This window comes from Rhinatrema bivittatum, chromosome 6 (genome assembly GCF_901001135.1).
Source record: "Rhinatrema bivittatum chromosome 6, aRhiBiv1.1, whole genome shotgun sequence".
In the NCBI taxonomy this organism is placed as follows: domain Eukaryota; kingdom Metazoa; phylum Chordata; class Amphibia; order Gymnophiona; family Rhinatrematidae; genus Rhinatrema; species Rhinatrema bivittatum.
The window spans coordinates 352990641-353015008 of record NC_042620.1 but is presented as its reverse complement, the minus strand read 5'-3'; the positions used below and the strand labels follow the sequence as shown (position 1 = coordinate 353015008).

The 24368-nt window shown below is 40.7% G+C and overlaps 1 protein-coding gene across 7 annotated transcripts in view; it reads left to right on the top strand.

Moving 5' to 3' along the window:
- Positions 1–23134, top strand: part of LAMP2 (lysosomal associated membrane protein 2) — a 77200-nt gene extending 54066 nt beyond the window's left edge. For 3 of the 7 annotated variants that reach the window (XM_029607852.1, XM_029607848.1, XM_029607845.1), the window contains 3 exons: positions 3163–3226; positions 4063–4227; positions 20700–21605. In XM_029607852.1, the coding sequence (XP_029463712.1) occupies positions 3163–3226; positions 4063–4227; positions 20700–20842 (372 nt within the window). In that variant the 3' untranslated portion in view covers positions 20843–21605. Of the gene's footprint in view, positions 1–3162; positions 3227–4062; positions 4228–6423; positions 8210–20699; positions 21606–21938; positions 22085–22255 lie in introns of those variants that run through there. The other 4 variants (XM_029607850.1, XM_029607847.1, XM_029607846.1 and 1 more) reach the window with 3 other exon arrangements.
- The last annotated feature ends 1234 nt before the right edge of the window (positions 23135–24368 follow it).

Sequence of the window (24368 nt, the reverse complement as noted above, 5' to 3'; positions counted from 1 at the left end):
AAGGGAAGCTTTGGTACATCCTATTGTCTGGACTGATCTGGGTACAAACAGGGAAAGAAAAATTGGTTCTTACCAGCTAATTTTCATTCCTGTAGTACCACGGATCAGTGCAGACTCCCACCCTGGCTGTTTTCGAGCAGACGAAAGAAAAAGCAGTTTTCTTTTGCTCTTCACAGAAGGTTTCAATATATTGGCTTATCAGATTTTGAAGGCAACGGAAGTATCTACCAGATTTATATGTAAGAGCAGTTCTTTGCAGTATTTTTTTTTTGAATTGTTCAAATTACTAGTTAAATTGTTGCTTGCTTGATCTTATGCTAGTTATCTTTTTCTCTGCTTTGATAATGTTTATACTGGGCTCTGTCCTGATATAGGATACCCTTTCAGTTTTTCTGTCTCATCTGCTGGACAGGAGGCAGATGGTGACAGAAAAAATTAGCAGGTAAGAACCAATTTTCCTTTTAATCCTACTGTTTCCTGTCTTTCAACCAGTTTGTAATCCACAAGTACATTGCCTCCTGTCCCATTACTTTTTCTTAGCCTCTCATGAGATTGTCAAACACCTTCTGAAAATCTAATACACTAATCTACCAGGTCAACCTTAACATTTAACTCCTTCAAAAGACTTGAGGCAAGACTTCCCTTTGGGCAAATCCATGCTGCCTGTTCCATTAAGCCATGTCTTTCTATATGATCTGATTTCAATGTTTAGAATAGTTTCCACTATTTTTCCCAGCACTGAAGTCAGGATCACTGGTCCCTTGTTTCTCAGATCATCTCTGGAGCCCTTTTTAAATATTGGTTACATTGGCCAGTCTTCAGGTAGAATGGGTTTTAATGATAGGTTATGAATTTTAACTAATAGATCTGAAATTTCATTTTTTAGTTCCTTCAGAACCTTGGGGTGCATACCATCCAGTCAGTCCAGGTGACTTTCTACTCTAGTAGGCCAGATTGACAAACTACATCGTTCAGTTCATCTGACTCATCACTCTTGAAAACCATCTCCGGAACCAGTATCTCCAACATCCTCATTAGTAAACACAGAATCAAAGAATTCCTTTGGTCTTTCTGTAATGGCCTTATCTTCCCTAAGATCTCCTCTGACTTTATCATCTAATGATCAACAGACTCACAGGTTTCTTGCTTCAGATATTTAAGGCTTATTTTGACTTTTTGCCTCTGGCCAACTTCATCTCAAATTCTTAGCCTGCCTTATCAGTGTTATGCTTTTTCCTATTCAGATGGATCCTTACAATTTTTGAAGGATTTTTTTTAGCTAAAATAGCCTTTTACCTCACTTTTAAATATGCCAGTAATAGGTTTTGCCTCCTTCCACCTTCATGTGTGGAATACATCTGGACTGTGCTAAGATTGTATCTTTAAACAAATGTCCATGCCTGTTGTACATGTTTAACCTTTGCAGCTGCACCTTTCAGTTTTTTCTAATTTTCCTCATTTTATCAATTTCCCTTTTTGAAAATTTAGTGTTGAAGCCATAAATTTACATTGTCCCCCCTTCCAGTCATTAGTTCAAGTTTGATCTTGTTATGAATATTATTGCCAAGTGGCCACACAATTACGTCTCATTAAATCCTGTGTTCCACTAAAATCTAAAATAGATCCCTCTCACTGGTTCCTGAACCAATTGCTCCACGAAAGTTGATTCCACCCAGTAACTTTGTTTCTAGCATGTCCTGATGCTACACTTACCCAGTCAATATTGGGGTAACTTAGGCTATAATATAAGATTTTTTGGTTTCCACTTTTTTGTTGGGGTAATTGAAATCTCCCATTATTGCACTATCAAACTGGTTAGCTTCCATTTTTTCTCTTGGTATTTCATCTGATCATTTTGGCCAGATGGACAAGAGTATACTCATTATACTCTTAACCAACACACATGGCATTTTTATCCATATAGATTCTGAGCATTTCGTCTCTTGTATGATCTTTATCCTGTTGGATTACACCCTCCCAGATAAAGTTGAAGCTGTCAGATTTAAGCAACCTTAACTAGCTTTTCTCCATGCCACTTTTGTCCAGATGTGTGCAAAGAAGCTACATGGTCTTAACACCTTGGAACAAATAGCTTACTCTCCCATCTTCTGTTTTTGTAATGCATTGCAAATTTGTAATAAAACAATGCAACTAGTTCATGCTTAGTCCCTTTTGTAGCTGAATTGCATCCTGCTTTTCTAAGGAGAGAGCACAGCTGCTTATCTGGAACAGGTATTCACTATAGACAGGAGTGCAAATTAGCCATAAAATCCCTCAAGTCTTGAAGCTCTTCTAAGACCAAGACGATGTGGACTGTGCATGCTCACCTTTTCTGAGCTTGGGCATGTCCATGCCAGTACTGTTGGCATCTTCCTATAACTTGTGTCTTGTCCTATAAAGTTGCTTTCTCAGTTTTTTTGATAAGTTTTTTAGCTGGTGCTAAAGTTAGATAGCAAGGGATCTTTTGCTTTAACTTTTTGTCTTTGTGCTGTTTATGGCTGCCTCTTTCCTTGCTATATTCTCCTTGCTCCCAGGGACATTCGCCACCCCATCTCTCTCCATTGCTCAGTGATAGCCTGCTTCTTTTCTGGCCAGGGTCCCACCAGCAAATATTCTAGTTGGAATATTACCAGATGCCCCAGACTCTTGATCAGCCTGGCATCTGGTAGTAGTCTGACCAGGATTCACTACAAATTGGATAACAAAAGCAGCAGTATTCTATAAACTTGTTCCTTTTTGTCATGCCACATTGTGATCTGAATAAGCATGGTTTTAAATGACGTCAGGAAACTGAGCAAGTCTCTGTATACACAATGCATGGAAATGTGACTTCTCTTAAAGTGCTACTGACTATCAGATATTCTGACATAAATCAAAGGGCACAGCATTTTTTAAAATGGGTTGCTATAATGACTGGGCTGCTTGCTAAGGCAGCCCGTAAGGTACAAGGCCTGCAGTTATAATGGCAAAAATCAATGATTCCTGAAGTCTTCTGGTTTTACTTGGTAAGAAGCTCTCATGTGCAGCCAGTGTATAAATTAACAATTGACCATAGTTGAGCTGCATCGGAGTTTATAATTTTACAATTTAGGAGGTAGCATTCTCAGCATGTCTTGCAGTTGCACTGCATTACTGCAGCTCTGTGCTTTTTTTCTCTTACAGAAAAACAATCATTTCTATCTGAAAGAAGTGGAGATCAGCTTGCTCGGCTTCATAAATGGATCTGGTAAGAACTGCTGGCCTCTATTCTTGGTCTCTTAAATGGCAACTGTCAAGCAGTGCTCAAATGTAAGACTAGGATATAGAATAATATATCCTAATCTTGCAAATATTTTGAAAATTGTATCTACCTTTGGGACTGGTGCTGTTGCTTGCTTGACTGATTGTAGAACTTGTTCAGCCTTACTTATTTGAGATCCAGATATTGTTGCACATGGTGGTATATGCAAAATTCACAAATTGCACAGGAAAGAACCAAGCAGGCTTTTGTAGAATTCAACTTACTGCAATGTCACAATTGCTTGGCTTTGTTTTTAAGATACTAACCCCCCCCCCCCCCCATGTGAGCTTAATACCTCAAACTGCTCTAAAGCATGCCCCTTGGATGAGGAGGCACTGACAGCATATCCCAGACTTTCTACCAGTCTGAACAAGATCAGATCCCAAGTCAGTGGAATGCTGAGCTTCCAGTCCCTGCAGCATTATTTAACCCAAGGTAGATGCAGTGGGCAGCATTTAAAATGAGGCCCAATGTGCTACCATGCAGTGACATGGGCTATTGCCTTCACAAGTAATCGGCATCGCATTAATTTGAGCATAATACACTTCATGTTTAGTGTCTGAAACCTTTGCACTTTCCTAGGATGCACCTTTTGAGTTTATCTGCACATTTTAAGACCTGTAATTGTTCATAGGTAATGAGCACACTACAGATTGCAATAGCAAAAGTGCATGCTGGTGTTGCTGCATCACAGCTTAGTACATAAGCCTCAATGGTCAAACTTTTTTGTATGAAAGATCTGCTTTTTTTTAATGATAAAAGATGTTTGCCTTCATTCAAAGCATTTAATGAGAGTAATGGAAACTTAAGCTACTGGGAGACCAGCTTAGGAAGCTCCTACATGTGCCACAGCGAGCAGAGACTCCAAGTTACAGAACACTTCCTTCTAAATACTTTTGACCTGAGGGTTCAGCCTTTCCATGTGGAAAATGGAAACTACTCTACAGGTGAGCATATAAACTGGTTTAGTTTTCCTGAGATCTAAATAGCCACAGTGTTCCTCTTTTGCATTTCATGGAGATGCAATCACGCTGTCCCTAAAGCAGGAGTACTAGCTGTTGGTGGCTTACATGGCAATCTTTTTGGCCCAATTTACTGTCAATGTTAGCATGAGCCATGATGCTGCAGACGAATTGGTGTAAGGCTCTTTTAAGGGGGAACATCACTGTACCCTGATCTGCTCATCCCTGAGGTGGCAAGAAGGCTTCCAGAAACTTGATATTTTTTCTTTGCATGATGAATCAATAAGGCAGGTTTTAAATGTGAACTGCCACCTGTAGCACCATGCTGGTACTGCTACTTTAAGGGGTGTATAAAATGAGCTAGTGATCTTAGAGGGTGCTCTAAAGCAGTCACTTCTTGCTAAGCTATGCCTGAATATGTGGTAGTAAGCTTTACAACACGACCCTAAATCTTCAGTTCCCGGTTAGCCCTCCATGCTTTTAGATTCTACTTTGAGAACATTGAATCTGAGTGTTTAGGTAAGGGCTCAGTCTTTCCTGGTATGGACTTAAACAGCAGTAACATAATGGATACCTACCCATATACCAGTTTGCTACTGGATAGTATAAATCCCAGCCTGATCTTGTGAGTAAATGGAGACATAGGGGCCAATGCAATAGTGCGCTCAGCTGAGTGCACTGTATAACCTGCAGTTGGGCGTGTGTTAAATAGGTCCTAATCCACCCCTAATGCAATAGGGGGATTAGCACCTATTTTTAACACATCTGATGTGGAGTGAATGAGGCACTTACTCATCCACTCCAATGCAAATGTCTGACACACATTTATCGCTCGGCTATTAATGCCTGCCTGGAGCAGGTGTTAATAGCTGAGTGCATTGAAAAAAGTACAGAAAAGCAGAAAACCTTTCTGTACTTTAAAAGTTAAAGGAAAAAACCTCAGCCAGCCGCATTGAAGACTGACAGTTTATCAGCGTCTGTGTTCATAACCAGCAGACTGCCAGTAACCATGGGGTTGCGTCAGCAAGGAGGCGCTAAGGTCACTTGCGTGATCCTAGCGCCTGCTTGCTAGCATGACACCCAAATTTGTTTAGAGCATGGCGCCCCCTTCTGGGCACCATGCGCACATTAAGAAAGCAGGCGCTGTGAAAGGTCAGCGGCCACTTTCCACATTTATTATAGCATCGGCCCCAGAGTGAATGAGTAATAGCCTCATTCACATGCATTTGCATGTGAGTGCTATCTTTCACTCCACGTCAGATGGGCGCTAATCCCCCTATTGCATTAGGGGTGTATTAGCACCTATTTAACACATGTCCGCCTGCGGTTATACAGTGCACTCGGCTGAGCGCACTATTGCATCTGCCCCTCTGCATGCAAAAAAAGTGCATCTAAGATTCATTTTTGTGCTCAAATTAATGCCTGCCCAGAGCAGGTGTTAATTGCTGAGCACTCCTAGTAGTGCAGAAAACTTTCTGTGCAGCCTCCTACTTCATGTTAAAATAAGTAGGAGGAAGATCTTTTAAACAAAGGCAGTGGCAGTAGCAGGTGCAGGAAACAAAAATGCTCAGTTGACAAGCTTCAGTTTACTGACCCCCTGGCTGTTAGTTTGTCTTGTTTTCCAAAACTCTGCATCTGTTTTCCTGACCCGCAGGCTCCCATTATCCAGGAGGTGCTAGGGGCATGCAAGCAACCCTAGTGCCTCGATAACATGACCCCTAATTTAAATATTGCATGGTGCCCCCAGGAGGGGTGCATAGAAAAGCAGGCACTGACTGTTCAGTACCTGCTTTCAGGACACTTATTGCATCTGCCTCAAGATGTTAACATCTGAGCAAAATGAGTTGGGAATATTTAGAAAGGTTTATGTATTGATTGTTCACCACTTTGCGAAATAAGTATATAAATCAAAAGGTGCCCTTCCTGTAGTCTGAAAGGAGCATCTGCTCGAAGGTTGCAGGTAGGAGGAAAGTCCTACATGATAGGATTAGCCCCAAAACATGTGCTGTCATTCTCATGCACTTCTGATTGAAATCTCTGCAACTCAGACTAGGGGCGTTTACTGCACATAACTGTCAACCTTTGCCTCTTTTTTTTTTTTTTTTTTTTTTTTTTTTTTTTTTTTTAAGATTTTTTTTTTTAATCACTTGATTTATTGTTGCTAACTTTTCTTATCTGCAGCCCAGCAATGTTCACTGGATGATGACACCATTCTAATCCCAATTATTGTCGGTGCTGCTCTGGCAGTCTTGATTATCATTATAATGCTTGCTTACATAATTGGTAGAAGAAAAAGCTACGCTGGATATCAAACCTTGTGAAATCCTGACTGTTCAATCATTGGCAGCTTTTCTCTTTCTTTCATGAAGCGAGTGCGGTCTGACACTAAGGCACCACCACTTGCAAGGACAGAAGGCAAATTGTGATCAAGCAATTATTTCTGGTTTCGATTTCATTTCTATTGTCTCAACTTTCAGGACCTGAAGAGTGCAATAGTCTTGAGTTTGGCAGCAAAGGGGCCTGGTGTGCATGCAGGGGTGGTGGTGGGGAATGCGAAGTTGGAGGCTCTATACCTCTTAAGGATCTGATAGCTGCAGGCTCTCACTCTTCCTTCCTCCCTTGTGCATACCTGGGTAACTGGCATTGGTGTGGGGTGACTTGAGCTGTTACAACCATTACTAGAGTATGAGGGTGGCCTGTACTATGGCAGTGTCCTCCATGAGGACTAATGTGCATTGCCTTTTGTGGGGTTTAAATGCCTGAGTACTTTATTGTAAAAGCCACAGAATCCCTTAATACTGCAAATACACTACCTAGAACTAAGCTACTGTGGTAATACAGGAGTATTCTTGCACCTGACCTGTCCCTTAATTGATTAGTATTAGTGCATATTAAATATCCTAAAAATATAGTTAAATACTTTCTTTCCATCTTATAGACTCATCTCTTCTGAAGCAAAAGCAGTACAGGACTCCTGGCTTCACTAGTTAGAATATACCTGTGAAGAGAAGTGCACTTACCTTTACATGCTCACTGGCCAACATGGACTGTAGTGCTATCTAATATCTTGTACTCCATGCTAGGTAGTGAGAACAAGTTACATTAAGCAGTAGTGGAGCTCTGAGACCTCCCCCAATATACTCGTCTTCACCATTGTGATGGAGAACAAACCATACTGTTCATTTTGTCACGTTTTCATCTTGGAGCGAGCTGAATCTGCATATACAAGGTACCATTGTATTACAAAGACCACGTTGCATAGCTGTATTTATGGTGCCAGTGTAAAATTGTCCTTTTAGCAGTTAAATGCAACAGGTGCAAGGTAGAATAGACCTTCCTGCAAGCCTGTTCTCTAAGCTAGCTTGTGCAGCCACTAAATTCTTGACTACAAATACCTACAAGCTGTGCTCTCATTGAGCATTAAAGCTGAAACTGGAAGCTTGATTGTAGAGTCATAAATCCTTCCACTTCTAATAGTGATGTAAATCTTTAAGAATCTGGAATAGACCAGCGCCAACTCATCTTGCTTGTAACTTTGCTTAAACCATCTAATCACTTTAGTATAATGCAGGACCTGGAACACAATGCTCATCTAACTTTTATTATCCCCTAATGTTAAATCTGCTGCCTTCTCAAATGTAATGCTAGCAGCTGTAGATCTGTTACAAAGCAATGGGTGTACATAGACTCCTCAGTCCCAGATGTTGTACTGGACTTTAACAGGCTCCAGCCTGACACCTTGGTTGCCATCTTTCCGAATGCTGGTAAGGGACTACATTCATGTGCCTGAGATTAGAGGGTTGATAGCATCCAGAGGAAATGTAGCTAGTCCTATTGGTTTCTGGAAGACTGAGTTTTGTAAACATGCTAAATAAAATATTTTTGCATAAGATTTTCAATTAAGTCTGGTTCCGACTGGCAACTTAAACAATTTAGTTTAAATAAAGACTTTCTTACTGAAACAGGCTTCATCTTGTAAGACCCCTTTTCTTCGAGAAAAGTAGTCCAGTGGAGGGGAAGAGCTATTATGTGCTAGACATCTTGTGTCAAAAGGAGCTTTGCTTGATATTTCATAGCTCCATGGCTTTTGTGGAGTACAGGCTCTAGCAAAAGCAAATTACCACCCCCAGGAGTCTTCTTGTACTGAAATGTAAGTTGGCAAGGTCCTCCTCTATCAGATCACTTAGGAAACACCTATTACAGGTTTTTAACACACTTTTTTTTTATTTTTTTTTAGTGTAGGGCTGCTGGTACTATTAATACATAGTCTCTACTGGATCAAATACAGTCTTCATCAAAAGCTCTTCCAATGGATAGGCCTAGTGCAAGTCATATTAGACTAGTTCTGCCTGAGTAGTGGTGTGGAGGGTTTAGACTAGCAGGCAGTTTGTTTTTTAGATAATCAGCCATCTACTGGCTATAATTAACAGAGCACATAATGGAAGTGACTTTCAGAAACCTGAAAGTGCTTGACTATTTACCACTCATTTGCACTACCAAAAATGCAGTTATGCATTTTGGCTTGGACAGGCAAGGGAGCAGCATGCTAAAAGGTACTATGGTGGTGCTCATGAAATGGGGAAAGACCCCACCCTTTCTGACTTTGAAGTGCCAACAAGGGAGTAGCCAGAGCTGGCAGTATTGGCATGCAAAAGGGGAGCCAATTTTAAGCCCTTGTGTGGATAAAAGTACCTGAAGTGTCCTCCATAATGGAGGCTGAACCTTAAGCCTGGAGATGGCCCCTGTCTGGACTACCTCATGTCTAGAAAAATTAGTGGAGTAAAAGATCTAAGTCTAAATGTGAAATACTGATACCTAGAAAGACAGTACTGCACAAGCATCAAACCTGCCCCAAGGGCCAGAATGTTCTAGAGCAAGAAGAGATGACTCTGTGTAGAATGAGGAGATCCTTACCTTTCTACTGGAAAGACAATAGCAGTAAGGAGCATCTTTCAAAGTTGTTTGGTAGCAGCTGTAACCGTTTTGAGGGGACAGGGACCTAGGTACATTCTTTGCTTGCTAAACATGGAGTGGAAAGCAGCAGCTGCTAGCTAACTTAAATAGTCAGTGCCATGCTTGCTGGATGCCAGTGCTGGGGCTGCTAGACTGTCCAGGCTGCAGTGGCATCTGGAAGGCTACGTGCCCTATGACTTAAGTCCAGTCAGAAATGCAAATTCTTGCCTAGGTGAATGTGGAAGGGGGGGAAACTGAATTAAGTTTTACTGGCTGCTATTCATAGCCTTGTGTGTAGGGGTAGAAAGAATGAGGCATGAATTCTCTTCCTCTACAAGAGAGGAAGAGCAGCTCCTCTTGTAGTGGACAGGGTAACTGAGCAAACTGCTTGAGTGGGATTTCCTTTTACTAGGTTCTACTTAAAACTAATAGAAAATAGTAAAGTAACTATTCTACCACCTAAAGTACCAGGGAGCTGATAACTGTACTTTTTTTTGGAAATATAGTAAATGAGTGGAACTAGACTAAGTCCATTGAGCCTGCTCAGCAGTCTTAAGGTAGTAACTGCTAGTCTGTGCAGGTTACCCCATGCTGTCTTAATAGTAAGGTGTGACCTTTAAATAGGGGCTGGCAATCTGGTCCTTGCTGCCATGAACCAGAATATCTATACTCCCCTGCCTCTCGTATGCAAATACTTCATGCATATTTATGGCACAGGTCCTGAAAATCAGACCTGTTCATGGGCTAGAATTACCTACCCCCTGCCTTAGAGGAAAATAGGTGTGTGGCAGCTTGCTTTTGAGAAAATGGTATTGACTACTTTCCAGTCTCATGAGGCTTACATCAGGTGGATCATCTTCTCTAACAATTTTTGCTAAATCTTAGAGCAGATTTAATGTTCCACTGTTTAAATTATCTAGCAAAGTCTCATTTTTAAGAGTCAACTGCTTTTTTTTTTTTTTCCACCACTGTCACTTAAGCCCCCCTTCTCCTGTTCTCCAGCAGGTGTAGATGGGTACTAGCCTATTCTACATCAAGGAAGGCTCAACCAGTTGCATTCCTGTTGAGGGATTTACAGTTGCAACCCACTATCAAATATAGGTGGTGAGGGCTGGAAGCCAGACTTGCTTTTGGAATGTTCATAGGCATCGATTGGATAAATATGCACAGATTTGATGTGAATAGGTTTAGTTTATGGATTGCAGTTCTTCCAAAAATGAGACTGATTTGATAGGGGGGGGGGGGGGGGTGTTGAGAACTACCTTACCTAAGCTGATGATACTCTAAAACTGGACCTGTCTCATGCCCTGAGTAGTGAGGTGTTACCTAGTGATAATTACTAAATGCATCTGGTGGTGTCTTTGCATAATTAAACAAATTTTTTCTCTTCTATTTGCATGCTCAAACCTTGAAGCTTAATGTAGCAGTCTAAACTCTTTTTTCTAGTTAGGACACTTGTGCTTCTCCTCCCCCCTCCCCCCATTAACTACAGTGTCATAAAGACAACAGTACTTGCTCTCACTTGAGTTGCAAGCTCTCTTGTGGCTTAAAAAGCAGCAGTTGTCTATAGTGGTGGCTCTCCTGGGCTGTTAATGCTGCCTAGCTGCAGTTGTGCTTAGGACTAGGCCTTGAGCCTTTTTTTCCCTCTCTGAGCTAGCAGCAAGGGCCATGAACAACTTCACCTCTATTTCATCTAGTAAAGTGGTGGTCCCACTCTTGGCCTTAGGGAGGGAAGGTTGGTAACGAAGACACTTAAATTAAAATGCAATTCCTCACCAGTCTCCATCTCACATGCCATGTTCTTAACACTCCCAGCGAGCAGCAGCATCTGCAGCTGGTCCCTTTTACCTCTGCAATCCACAACTGTTAATGAGCAGGAGCTCCTGTCATGGGTCTCAAGTCTTGGAGGATGGACACTATAAGAACACAAGCTTTGCCATACTGGGTCTGAGCAAGGGTCTAAGTCTAGTAGCCTGTCTCCAGCTATGACCAATCCCACTCACAAGTACCCAAATATTAAATAGATCCCATGCTACTCAAGCTGGCTGCAACCACTGGCTATTCCCTATTACCAGCAATTTATGGACTTCTCCAGGACTCGAGCCAAACCATTTTTCTTTTTATTATGACCCCTACAAAGCAAATCCAACACCACCAATTCCAGAAACAGAGCAAATCCATAAACATGGCCATGAGCACAATTTCCATCTTTACTCTCTAAACCCAGTCCACCTTAAGAGGAAGGAATTGCAAATGCTGTATCTAAACAGTTTGAAAATGTAGTAAAGGCTAGAAAAAACAAAAAGTGCTAGTTATACAGAAATTACAAAAAAAATATAGTAGATTCAGTAAAAGCCTAACCAAACCCTATACTCTGTTTAGTATTTCTTAAAGTAACAGTGCAGGGGTGTTGTACAGCTTCTCAATGCCTCCTATGAAGAACTTTCCAAAGTGTATGCTCTCTGAAGTTTGAATAGAAAGGACCAATGCACCATGTTGAATACCTTTTCAGCGTCAACATAGTAAAAGAGGTGGAATATTTTCATGCTTAACCCACCATATGCAATCTACAATCTTGCAAACATTATCGGCTGCCATACACTGTGCAATAAAGCCAATGTGATCATTAGGGACTGATGATATGCCTGCATTCAAAAACTCTGCCAAGACCCTTGTTAAAATTTCAAGGTCCAAATTAATTAAATGGGTCTGTAAGACCCTCAGAGTTGTATCACGGCCAGCTTTGGCAATCATTGTGATACTTGCTAGATTACAATCTGAAATCAGAGACCCTCCCTCTCTAAGAGAATTAAACATGGCAAGTAAAGATGCTGCCAATAAATGTGAAAGTTTGTAATAAGCTGCCAAGAAGCCATCAAGATCATGAGATTATACAAGTTTGAGGGTTTTAATTACTTGTAGAATTTCAGCAGTTATAAGGAGACTCAAGCCTTCAGTAAGGAGACTGAAACCAAATATGCATCTATATCTGTTTCTAATAAATTACTATTTGCATGGTATAGATTAGCATAGAATTGAGAAAAGCAAGCTCTGATATTGGCAGAGCTTGTAACAATGATGCCTTCATCATTTTTAACTTTGGCTACATGACTACAGCCCATTAAAGATTTCAACCATCTAGCAAGATATCTGCCATCTTTCTTTCCTCCCTCGAAGTAAACTTGTTGGGACAATTCTGTCTGGTGTACAATGGGGTCATTGTCAAGTGCATGCAATTGTCTCCGATCATATTAGGTTTTGAGGTACTGAAGGCTCAAGAGATACTTTGAGTATTAGCCAAAGTGCTGATCTTCTCTGTAAGATCCTTTCTAGCTTTCTCTTTTGATTTCTGTTTAAAGGAAGCCTAAGATACCAGCTTTCCTCGTCTAACAACTTTTGGAATATTCCCATACAGCACCTTGATTTTTACCTACAACCCTGCAGGAATATTTTTGTACTAATTGGGTGCAACAAGATTGTTTTAGTAGTTTCATTCAGATACCAGTATCATAATATTTGAATTGCAGATTGATCCACACAGGAGCATGGTCTGCCAGGTGATATTATCGATGTTTGCATCAACCACCCTATTCACTATTCCCTTCTCCACTCAAAAAAAATATATATACATGAGTAGGAACGGTTTGCTTTAGAAAAAGTATAATCTCTTGCAGAAGAAAAGCTCTGCTTCCAAGAATCTACCAAGTTCTAACTTTCAAGCAATTGATTTAATGTAAAATGTGTGGCTTGTGCACCACTTATTGTAGAAGAATTAGCCAAAGCAGGGGTTCTAGTCAAATTGAAATCCCCTCCAATGATCAAGCAGCCTTCAGCATGAGTGAGTAACAATTTTTCAAGAGAAAAAAGGCCTCTTGGTCTGTAGTGGGGGCAAAAATGCAAACTAAAGTATACCCCCCCCCCCCCCCCCCCCCCCCCCCCCCACACACACACACTTTAATTCGTAGCAGTAGATAACATCCCTTGGGATCAGCAGGTTGGAACTGTTATCTCATACACAAAGTTCTGTGAGAACATTTATACCAACTCTGGTGTATTTCCCATTCTTGTGGCTAGATGCAAAATATCGGGGAAATGCTGAATTGCATTAGGTGCTCATAATGCTTTCTTAAAGCATCACTATAGAAACCCTCTATGCCAAAAGGTCTTTATAGAGCAACTGTCTTTTCCTTTATGAATTCAATCCCTTAACATTAAGGGTAAATAATCAAAATGAACGGATAGGGACTTCCAGCACATAGCCAACAAAGTTACTGAATCTCATATTTTTGAACTGCCCTCCTATAAAATAACATCAAATACACCCAGTTCCTTGTAACTCATACCCCTCTAAAACCCCAAATATCTGCTAACCCTCCCCCCATGCAGAATCCACTCTCTGAGAGGAGATATAAGCATCAGTGCAAAACAGACCTCCACCCAACTCCTCCAAATTGTATGAAAACTGTATATAGCCATTAAGCCATAAGAATCAGCCAAATATTCAATTTTCAAACAAAGCAGAAACTGCACAAGTCAGCAGAGGAGAAACTGACAAAAGTTTCAAAGCTATGGAGTCCCGAGAAAATCAGTGATGGACCAATGGAGTGGTTTTCATGGCTCCTGAGTGGTGCTGAAGTCTCTTGCCTGCTCGTTGCCATCTAGGGTAGGATTCTTTTTGAACAGTGTAAGGCTTCAATATAACTGAGAAAGTTGTCGCCATTCCTGCTTTTTTTTTTTTTCTCCCCCCCCCCCCCCCCCGAAGATTTTCACTACCTCAGACACAGCCCTTATCCGATGCGAGGTTCCTCGAATCGAAAAAAGCAGGCCAAACAGGAATATACATCGGAATTTAATGTTTTCAGACCTTAACAGTGCTGTGACTTCTAAGTTCCAAACGCTTTTTCAGCGTAATGGGAGCCAGATCGGTGAAGATACTGATTTTATTCCCTTCCCAGGCCCAATCAGGTTGTGCCTTACATGCAGTCTCAAGAATTTGCTCCTTAACTGGGAAGCTGTGAAAGCATGCGATGATATCTCTAGCTCCATTCCTCACCTTTGGGCCAAGAGCTGTATGCGATCTTTCTAACTTGGTTTCCACTGTAGACTGCCCAGTCAGGGCCAGAAGGAAAGCGAGTAGCTCTTTGCAAATTACAATACAACCAACCTACAGTCCTTGTAGGCAGAGGTCTCCGGCATCCCTCAAACGCAAGTTACACCTGCAGGACCTGTTTTCCAGGTCCTCTAGTTTATCTGCTATAGAATTCTGTTCCAGATGCATTTCTTTGTATTGGCTCTGCAGATGATCCAGGGTGGCGGCTTGACCTTCAGTTCGTGTGTTGAGCTCATTAATATGCCACTTCAAATCAGTGAACACTTCTTGTAGGTCTTCCAACATAGCTAATATTTCCTGTTTGTATAGTTTCATGTCTCATCGAAGACTGCTAAACCATTCCTGGAATTATTCTCTGGAAGGCAAGTCACCCTTTGCTGGAGCCAACTCTGCTATGGGTAGATCTGTGTTGTCCTTGCTGTGGCCTACATAGTCTGCTTCAGGATCATTCTTGACCAACTCCACTGCATGTTTGCTAAATGCAAACTGCTTCAAATCCGCCAGGGTTTTTTTCTAGATATGATTTAAGCAGTACACACCAGTAGTGGATGGGTAAGCTTGTCTCCAGTGGCAGATGACAGACTTAATGGTCTGATTATAAAATGTAGCTCATAAGAACGTGCCATACTGGGTCAGACCAAGGGTACATCAAGCCCAGCATCCTGTTTCCATCAGTGGCCAATCCAGGCCATAAGAACCTGGCAAGTACCCAAAACCTAAGTCTATTTCATGTTACCGTTGCTAGTAATAGCAGTGGCTATTTTCTAAGTCAACTTAATAGCAGGTAATGGACTTCGCCTCCAAGAACTTATCCAATTTTTTTTTAAACACAGCTATACGAACTGAACTAACAATGTCCTCTAGCAACAAATTCCAGAATTTAATTGTGTGTTGAGTGAAGAACTTTCTCCGATTTAGTTTTAATTGTGCCACATGCTAACTTCATGGAGTGCCCCCTAGTCTTTTTATTATCTGAAAGAATAAATAACAGATTCACATCTACCCGTTCTAGACCTCTCATGATTTTAAACACTTCTGTCATATCCCCCCTCAGCCATCTCTTCTCCAAGCTGAAAAATCCTAACCTCTTTAGTCTTTCCTCATAGGGGGAATGGAACAGCTCCCCTATCATTTTGGTCGCTCAGTTCTAGGCATCCATGCTGCATGATGTCACTTCCCTCTCCCCTCCAAACCTTTTTTTTTTAAACCCAGCTATATTAACTACCTTAACATATCCTCTGATAAATGCCAGAGCTTAATTGTGTGATTGAGAGAATTGTCTTATTTGTTTTAAATGTGCTACTTGCTAACTTCATGGGATTGACCCTTAGTCCCTTGAAAACAGTCTCTGGAATGGGTATCTTCCTCAGTAAACAAAGCAAAAGAATTCATCTAGTCTTTCTGTGATGGCCTTATCTTCCCTAAGTGCCCCTTTAACCATCGACCATCTAACGGTCCAACCAACTCCCTTGCAGTCTTCCTGCTTCAGACATATATATATATTTTTTTTTAAAGTTTTTGAGTTTTGGCCTCTGTTCAAATTCTCTCTTAGCCTGTCTTATCAATGTTTTATATTTAATTTGCCAATGCTTATGCTTTTTCCTATTTTCTTCAGATGGATCCTTCTAATCTTTGAAGGGTGTCTTTAGTTAAGAGCTTTTTTTCACATCACCTTTTAACCCTACGGGCAAATGTTTGCCCTTCCTTCCATCTTTCTTAATGTATTAAATACATCTGGACTGCGCTTCTAAGATGGTATTTTTTAACAATGCCCACTCCTGTTGTACACTTGTAACATTTGTAGCTGCATCTTTTAGTTTTTCTTGTTTTATCAAGTTTCCCTTTTGAAAGTTTAGTGCTAGAGCCATGGATTGTATAGTTCCCCCCCCCCCCCCTTCCACTCATTAATTTGAATTTATCATGATATGATCACTATTGCCAAATGGCCCCACCACAGTTACCTCTCACCAAATCCTGAGCTCCACTAAAATAGCTCTCTTGTTGTTTCCGGAACCAATTGCTCCATAAAACTGTCATTTATTTTATCCAGGAACGTTATCTCTCTAGCGTGTCCTGATGTTACATTTACCCAATTAATATAGGGGTAATTGAAATCTCCCATTACTGCACTACCATTTTGGTTAGCTTCCCTAATTTGTTAGCATTTCAATGTCTGACTCTCATCATTTTCGCCGGGGGGATGGTAGTATACTCCTATCACTTTGCTCTTCCCCAACACACATGGAATTTCTACCCATAAAGATTCGATTGTGCATTTAGTCTCATACAAGATCTTTATCCTGATGGACTCTATGCCATACCCCACCACCACCAAGTACCAAGTTGCTCCTCCCTATCATTGCAATATAATTTGTAGCCTGGTATAGTTCTATCCCAATGGTTATCCCCCTTTCATATGTCTCTGAGATGCTAATTAAGTCTACCTTATCTTTCACTGTTGTACATCTTACTACTTAGACTTCTGGCATTGGCATACAGACATTTCAAAGTGTTTTGTTTATATCAACAACCTGTTTTTCAGTTGACAGAGAACTTTGGAATCTTTTAGCTCAGGTGATTCTTAACTTAATAGGCACATGGACTACTTTTGCTTTTATTGGAACCTCTCTGGGATGCTCTAATTCTCCTGCTTCATTAGTATCCTTCAAAGCCTCCCTCTGAACCATGTGCTGCTGAGCAACTGTTGGCTTTCCTCTTAAAGCAGTTTCTAATTTAGAAAATCTCCTTTTTTTTTTAAAGGTTAGCCAGCAGCCTTGTTCAACCCTGGTTAAGGTGGACCCTGTCCATTTAGAAAATGTTCCCCAGTTCCATACAAAACTGAATCCCTCTTCCTTGCACCATCGTGTCATCCATTCATTGAGACACCTGAGCTCTGCCTGCCTCTGGGGATCTGCACAGGGAACATTTCAGAGAATGCTGCCCTGATGGTTTCTATCTAAGACCCTAAATTTGGCTTCTAGAACTTCCCTCCCATATTTTGCTTCTTTGGTTGTGCCAACATGTACCATGACAGCTGCCTCCTCTCCAGCACGGTCTAAAAATCTTATCTAGGTGATGCATGTGATCTGCCACCTTCACAACAGGCAGACATGTTAACAGGCAATCCTTTTGCCTACTATCCACCCAGCTATCTAAATTCCTAATTATCCAGTCACCAACTAAGACAGTCGCCCTAACTCTTCCCTCCTGGGAGAGACATCTGTGGTGAGAGCAGGCCCTTGCTACCAGCTTGGGCATTAACCACCATGCAGATCTTAATGAGTTTTCAGTTGGGTAGTGCCCACCAAAGGAAGCAGCTCTCCGAGAGTGGGGCACAAATTCCAGGCACCATGGTGAAATTTCTGTATGCTATGGCAACCTGCAACCCAGCCTTTATTACATAAGAACATAAGAAATTGCCATGCTGGGTCAGACCAAGGGTCCATCAAACCCAGCATCCTGTTTCCAACAGAGGCCAAACCAGGCCACAAGAACCTGGCAATTACCCAAACACTAAGAAGATCCCATGCCACTGATGCAGTTAATAGCAGTGGCTATTCCCTAAGTAAATTTGATTAATAGCTGTTAATGGACTTCTCCTCCAAGAACTTATCCAAACCTTTTTTGAACCCAGCTACACTAACTGCACTAACCACATCCTCTGGCAACAAATTCCAGAGCTTTATTGTGCGTTGAGTGAAAGAATTTTCTCTGGTTAGTCTTAAATGTGCTACTTGCTAACTTCATGAAATGCCCCTTAGTCCTTCTATTATTCGAAAATGTAAATAACCAATTCACATCTACTCGTTCAAGACCTCTCATGATCTTAAAGACCTCTATCATATCCCCCCTCAGCCGTCTCTTCTCCAAGCTGAACAGCCCTAACCTCTTCAGTCTTTCCTCATAGGGGATTAAGCTGATTTAAGCTAAAGTTTAACCACCTTCCCAGACCGCCCAGTCCCTAGCACTCTTGATGCCCTGCTCCCCAGAGGCGTACCTAAAGTATTTGGCACCTGGGGTGGAAACTTCCTTTGGAACTCCCCAAGGTTCATGTCTCCATCTCCTCTCCCCCATTCATCTCCAGTTTCCCTCTCCATCACACAGGCTCCCTCTCTCTCTTGCACACAGTCTCAAACACCCCTGCACACAAGCTTCCTCCATTTGTCTCTCTCACACATACATACCCCTTCACACAGACTCCCTCTCACACACAAACACCCACCTTCGCTCACACAAATACACACACATGCACACTCCCAGTCTCTTACTTACATATACACACAGGTGGGTCATAAGTCAACATAGGCCTTGACACATAGCTTCATTTGGGCCACTAGTAGTGCCATTGAACCTGTACTAGAATGACTGGGGGGGGGGGGGGAAGAGCCTCTTCCCCCCCCCCCCACTAGAAATGTTTCCTGTCCCTTAATTCCCACTGCACTTGTCCAATGGTGAGTAATACATTGCTAGTGTTGATGCATTCTCTATTTACTGTACCAAAATAAGTAGGCTGATGCTGGATAGTCTTTATCGTGTGTACAGGTGTAGCGTGGCTGTTGCCTTGTATTTACCCAATGGTAAATAGACATATAGTGGCAAGTTTGTGTGTTTTTGTATTTTTTTTTCTGAAAAGGAAGTGATTTATAAATATACAATATAATACCACAAAGATGTACTTATAAGCAACATTGTGGTTATATAGGACCACTAGTGTTTTGGTCAGATAAATGTACTCTACCTCTACATAGTAATATAACCCAGAGCAAACACTTCCCAGAATTCTAAGCAAAAGGACCAGTAATGTAATAGCAATAGTAAAGAATCTAATAAATCTTGTCCTAATCACTAACTGAATATGTATATGGTAGCACACAAGTAAAAGATAGCAATGACATATATACAGGACCACTTATGAGAGTGGCCCAAAAGCAAGGATATTTACAGGAGACACCTTCCCTGAACAGTTATTGCCCTGCAATGGTCAGTAATGTCACTGGAAAAGTTGGTCTTTGTGGGGTACAGTCAGCACACTGGACAGAGGGGTTGTCTCAAGCAGTCTCCTAGTCAGTTGCTTGATCTGTGCCAATGCTATGTCACTGATTTTTTGTTTTAGACACAGGTGCAATTTTATTCTTTTGTTCTCTTGCTACTCAAAACAAGCCAGTCAACCAGGAAAATGGGGGGAGGAACACATAGGTCTAGCAACTACAGTCATGGAGTCCAACTTTGATGTATTTTCTTCTAAAATATATCAGAGTAGAAATAAGAGCTATGTTTCAGAGCTGCATTCTGTAGTTTTAGCTATTTTGTTTTAAAACTGTTTCTCATTACTAAGCCACAAATTCTTCCTTCCTTTCTGAACTTGTATTTAACTATACTATTTAGACATTCCCGCAACAGAGGGGCTTAGCTTAAACTGTCACCTTTGCTGAAGGCACATGATTTCTTTCTGTAACTGTCTGCATGTCTGCTTCTATGTCCATAATGGTGGTAGAGCTGTTGATTCTGATCAGATGAAGCATCCATGTTGTACTTCTCTCTCATTATGGGCAAAGCTATCCCTTCAAAACAAGGAGCCAATCAGATCCCCACATAAATAACATACACAAAAAAAGGAAATGCACAAAACTATAAAACTTTCTCGCTTTACCACTCAGTCATTATTTTTCAGTCATTTTTTCTGATCTTTAACTAATAATGCAAACAAATAATATGCAAATATTAGTAGTAACCACGTCAGCAAGCCTGAAACCGTGCTTTATGTTTACAAGGCCGTCCGGCCTCCTCAATCCTTTGCGGTATCGTAAAAGTCTTATAAATCTCCACTTTTTGGGGGGATAAATATGTCTCTTTATTGTTTTTTAAATTGTTTGATTAAAAAAATTCTAACACCTTAAAATAAGACAAATTTACCCCTAAATAATGGAGACTTATAAGACTCTTACGATACTGCAAATGATTGAGTAGTGCGGACGGCCTTTTAAACATAAGGCATGTTAGGCTTGCTGACGTGGTTACTACTAATATTTGCATATTATTCATTTGCATTATTAGTTAAAGATCAGAAAAAATGACTGAGTGGTAAAGTGAGAGTTTTTATAATGTTGTGGATTTCCTTTTTTTGTGTATGTAAAACTATCCCTCCCCCATGCCAACTATCGTCTTCACAGGTTCTGTCCCTTCACTGTAATACAACAGCTTCCCTTATCCCCCCTCCCTGTCCAAAGGAAGGGCCAAGAATGCAATAGCATAAACCATATGAATATTAAAGGACTTTATGGGGCTGTAGGCAAAATGAAGCTTAGTGAAGTGGGCCCTAAGCCCCTCTATTCATTTGTATTTTCTCTCAATGCATAGTGTCATTTCACTTTGAATTTTTTCCTTCTACATCTAGCTGAGGATGGCGTTGCTGATCAAGACCACTTCATTGTGCCCATAGCTGTAGGAGCAGTGCTGGGCCTGTTAATTATTTTAATGGCGGTAGCCTATCTCATGAGCAATAGGCAGCATAGTGCTCCTGCCTATGAGCACTTTTAAGAGGCAGGAGGGGAAAATGGAATGGAAGGGGTTGGAAGGTGTCTCTGAAATCTGGCTTCTTCTAATTGATTTTGTGGATGATTCTTACCACACACAGCTCCTCCAGTTCTGGGAAACATTTTTATTATGCTTGTCAAGATGTACCATTTTCTTAAGAATGAAGATGTGTTGCAGAGATTCCATGAATGGCACCAATAAAAGGACTAATTACCTGAATAATAAAATAGTGTAACAGATGTAGATTAAAATGTTGCAAACAGTCACTAAATTTACTGAAAAGTCAAGTTTTCAGGCCTTCCACAAATTATGGAAAACAAATTTGCATGCACTGTCTCCATTGTATACAAATGTAGCTCATGCATGTTCATTGTGGATATGCTGAAAACCAGGCCCATGTGTGGCTCTGGAGTGAAGACCAGAGTTGGCTGCCTCTCTCTTATGGTAAAATCTCTCTCTAAAACAAGGCTGGGCAACTCTTGTCCTTGATTGCTGCAAGTCAGGTTTTCACACAGAGTATGCATGAGATGCAGGGTAGGCAATGTATACACATTCATTTCATGCCTATGTAGTGTGGATATCTTGAAATCCTGACTGGCTTGTGGCACACAAGGACCATAGTTGTTTATCCCAGCTCTAAAATCTAGATTGAAGGTAGCCTGATAGTTTCTGCTCAGGTTAGCTTGTTAAATTTGGAGTGAAGTATTACTGTCTTATGTCATACTGTAGATTGGTGTAATTATCAATAAATGTTAATATGCTTCTGTGTGGTGCAGTGAGTGAATTTATTTATTATATATATATATATATATATTTTATTTTTTTTCCTTTTGAGAGGGAATGGATTTGTTCAGTAACTACATTCAAAGCTGAATCAAGCTTGGCTATTAACTTACATTTCTGTTCCAAATGTGTAGTACAGATTCTCAGTTTTATTTATCTAGTGGATTAGACTGCCTGCTCCATTTCTTAAAGGTAGAAGGCAGAGAGGAAGACCCCCTGCTAGGGCTAGCACTGGAGGAGGTAATGCCCCTTAAGTGAACTGTACAGTTACTAATCTGCATGTTTTTTTTCCTTTTCCTGTCTCTCTACGCCCCAGTGTTGTAACTTATTCATTAATAATCTGGAAAAGGGTGTAAAGAATGAGGTGATTGAAGATGATACAAAGTAACTCAGAAGAGGTGAAACATGGGTGATCCTGCAAGACTAGGAAACGAGTTGGCCACCCCTGGTTTACTTGCATCCTTGTTGCGTTTTTTGTTTTTGTTTACTTTTTAAGGCTACTGAAGTTGACAAAATGAATGCCTTTTCTTTAAAAAAAAAAAAAAAAATGAAAACAAAACCAGAATCTGTAGTTCTTGGTGTGCATGTCTTTCCTGTGTACTGACTTCCTCTTCCTTGCTTTCTTTCTAACAGCTGACGAATGCTTTGCTGATTTTGATCTGAGCTTTCTTATTCCCATGGCAGTGGGCATCGCGCTGGGCTTCCTGATCCTTCTTGTCTTCGTCTCCTATTTAATTGGAAGGAAAAAAAGTCACACTGGCTATCAGTCTGTGTAACCCCTGCACGCTGCCTTTAGCTTTTCCCTCTAACAAATAATCACTTTTTCTTTTGCATTTTTCTTTTAACTCCAACCCGCCCTCCTGCAGCCTAACAGCTGCTTCGTATGCCCTGGAAGTTTCCTAGCTGCAGTCAGTAATCTGTGAGGTATGGACAGGGTTTGGGAATATGCTGAATAGCGCTGTAACTCCTAGGTGTGCTGGCACAATGGGACTTATGGGATCCTGCACAATAACACAAGGAATAGTACCCAGGAATAATGTTGTACTTTGCAGCTGGACCAATCGTGTTTTCATTACAATAAAGAAAAACAAACCACAGTATATACAACTAAGTTGATCTCTGGTTGTGCTGTTGACACCGCATCAGTGTTTGCGGTTTTGGGACGCGACCAGAATGTTTGAACGGCTTTTCAGCTATGGGATGTACAGCAGACCAAGACCAATATTTTCTCTACCTCTTGCTGAAATGTGGGTTATGGACACTGGCGAGGCCTTCCTGACTGATGTGATCCTGTTTTATGAGCACCTAAGGCCTGCACTTCCTGAATCTGCAGAAAACAGTGTTTGTATGTGAAAACTATCAAGGCACAGTCATTCAGGAATTCAATAGATAGAGTTGCTGTATTAATTTTTTATATATATATTTTGTTCCCTTAGTTGTACTCTGAATTTTCTTCCTTTTTTAATCTAAAGATGATATTTCAATGTAAGCCTAACTAGTCCATAGGGTAGTGACAGTGGTAGAAAGGCAATGTGGATGTAACTAAAAGGCCTGCTCCTGTAACGCTCAGATCACAATTACGTTATGTGACGATGAGCTGTGTTAGAATCATGAGTCCTCAGAAGAGCATTTTAAGGTGGGGTTGTGTTGTTTAATTTTTTTTGAAAAAATTAGCACTTAACATTTAAAATCTTTTAAATATTATGTTCTGGAAGAGTATACTATTTATTTATTTATTTATTTAATTAACAGTTTTTTATACTGACCTTCATAGTCGATAACCATATCGGATTGGTTTACATTTTAACAAAGGGTAAACTGAGGTAACAATTCTGGTAAATAATAGTTAACAAAGGGAAAAGGAATAAGTCAAAGTTACAATTAACAAGGAATGAAAAACTTGGAGGCTTAAAGACAAGCTGGAAGGAAGATAGAGGCAGGTAGAATAAATAACATGATACGAATAATTTAATGGGTTAGAGCATATGCTTAAACCTACATGAATTCATAGCATATGACCTTCCCTTTATCAAATTTTTTTTTTTTATATATAATATCTTCAGAACAACTCAGGACACATCTTGCAAATGTAGTATAACATAGGCAGATACTTATTGCAAGATCCAAGAACAGTTGTAGAAGAATATCCACTGTCTGTGGATTTCCCACAATGCTCAAAAAGATGCTTCTTGGAGAGGTCCCTGCTTGTTATAGAGATCCTGTAGTGCAGGAGTGGCCAACTCTGGTCACCAAGAGCCACAAACAGATTTGGTTTTCAGAATATCCTCAATGCATATGCGTGACAGAGATTTGCTTGCACTGCCTGTGCTGTATGCAGATCTATTTTAAGCATATTTATTGTAAATATCCTAAAAACCAGGCCTGGCTTGAGGCCCAGCGTTGGGCACCCTTGCTGCAGTGTAACCCCCAACACAGCTGCATTTTGGCACAGGAGAGCCGAATTCCCAAATGTATGCAGCTGGCTCAGTCCATGCCCTTCTTCAGAAACATAAGGTAAGAGTTTAGGAGATTTTGCAAGTTATCTATTAAAAAAAAAACAAAACTGACTAAAAAATGTCTGCAGAGGAGTCCTGACTCTAATGCAGCTCATCACTACATGAGCATATGAGCACACCTTTTAGGTTAGAATATTTTCTTGGGTTATCCAGAGTGCATTTTAGCTCTATGCTTGTCAATAACATGTTGAGAAAATGGAAATTTACTTTTTTTTTTTCCTCCTTGCCTT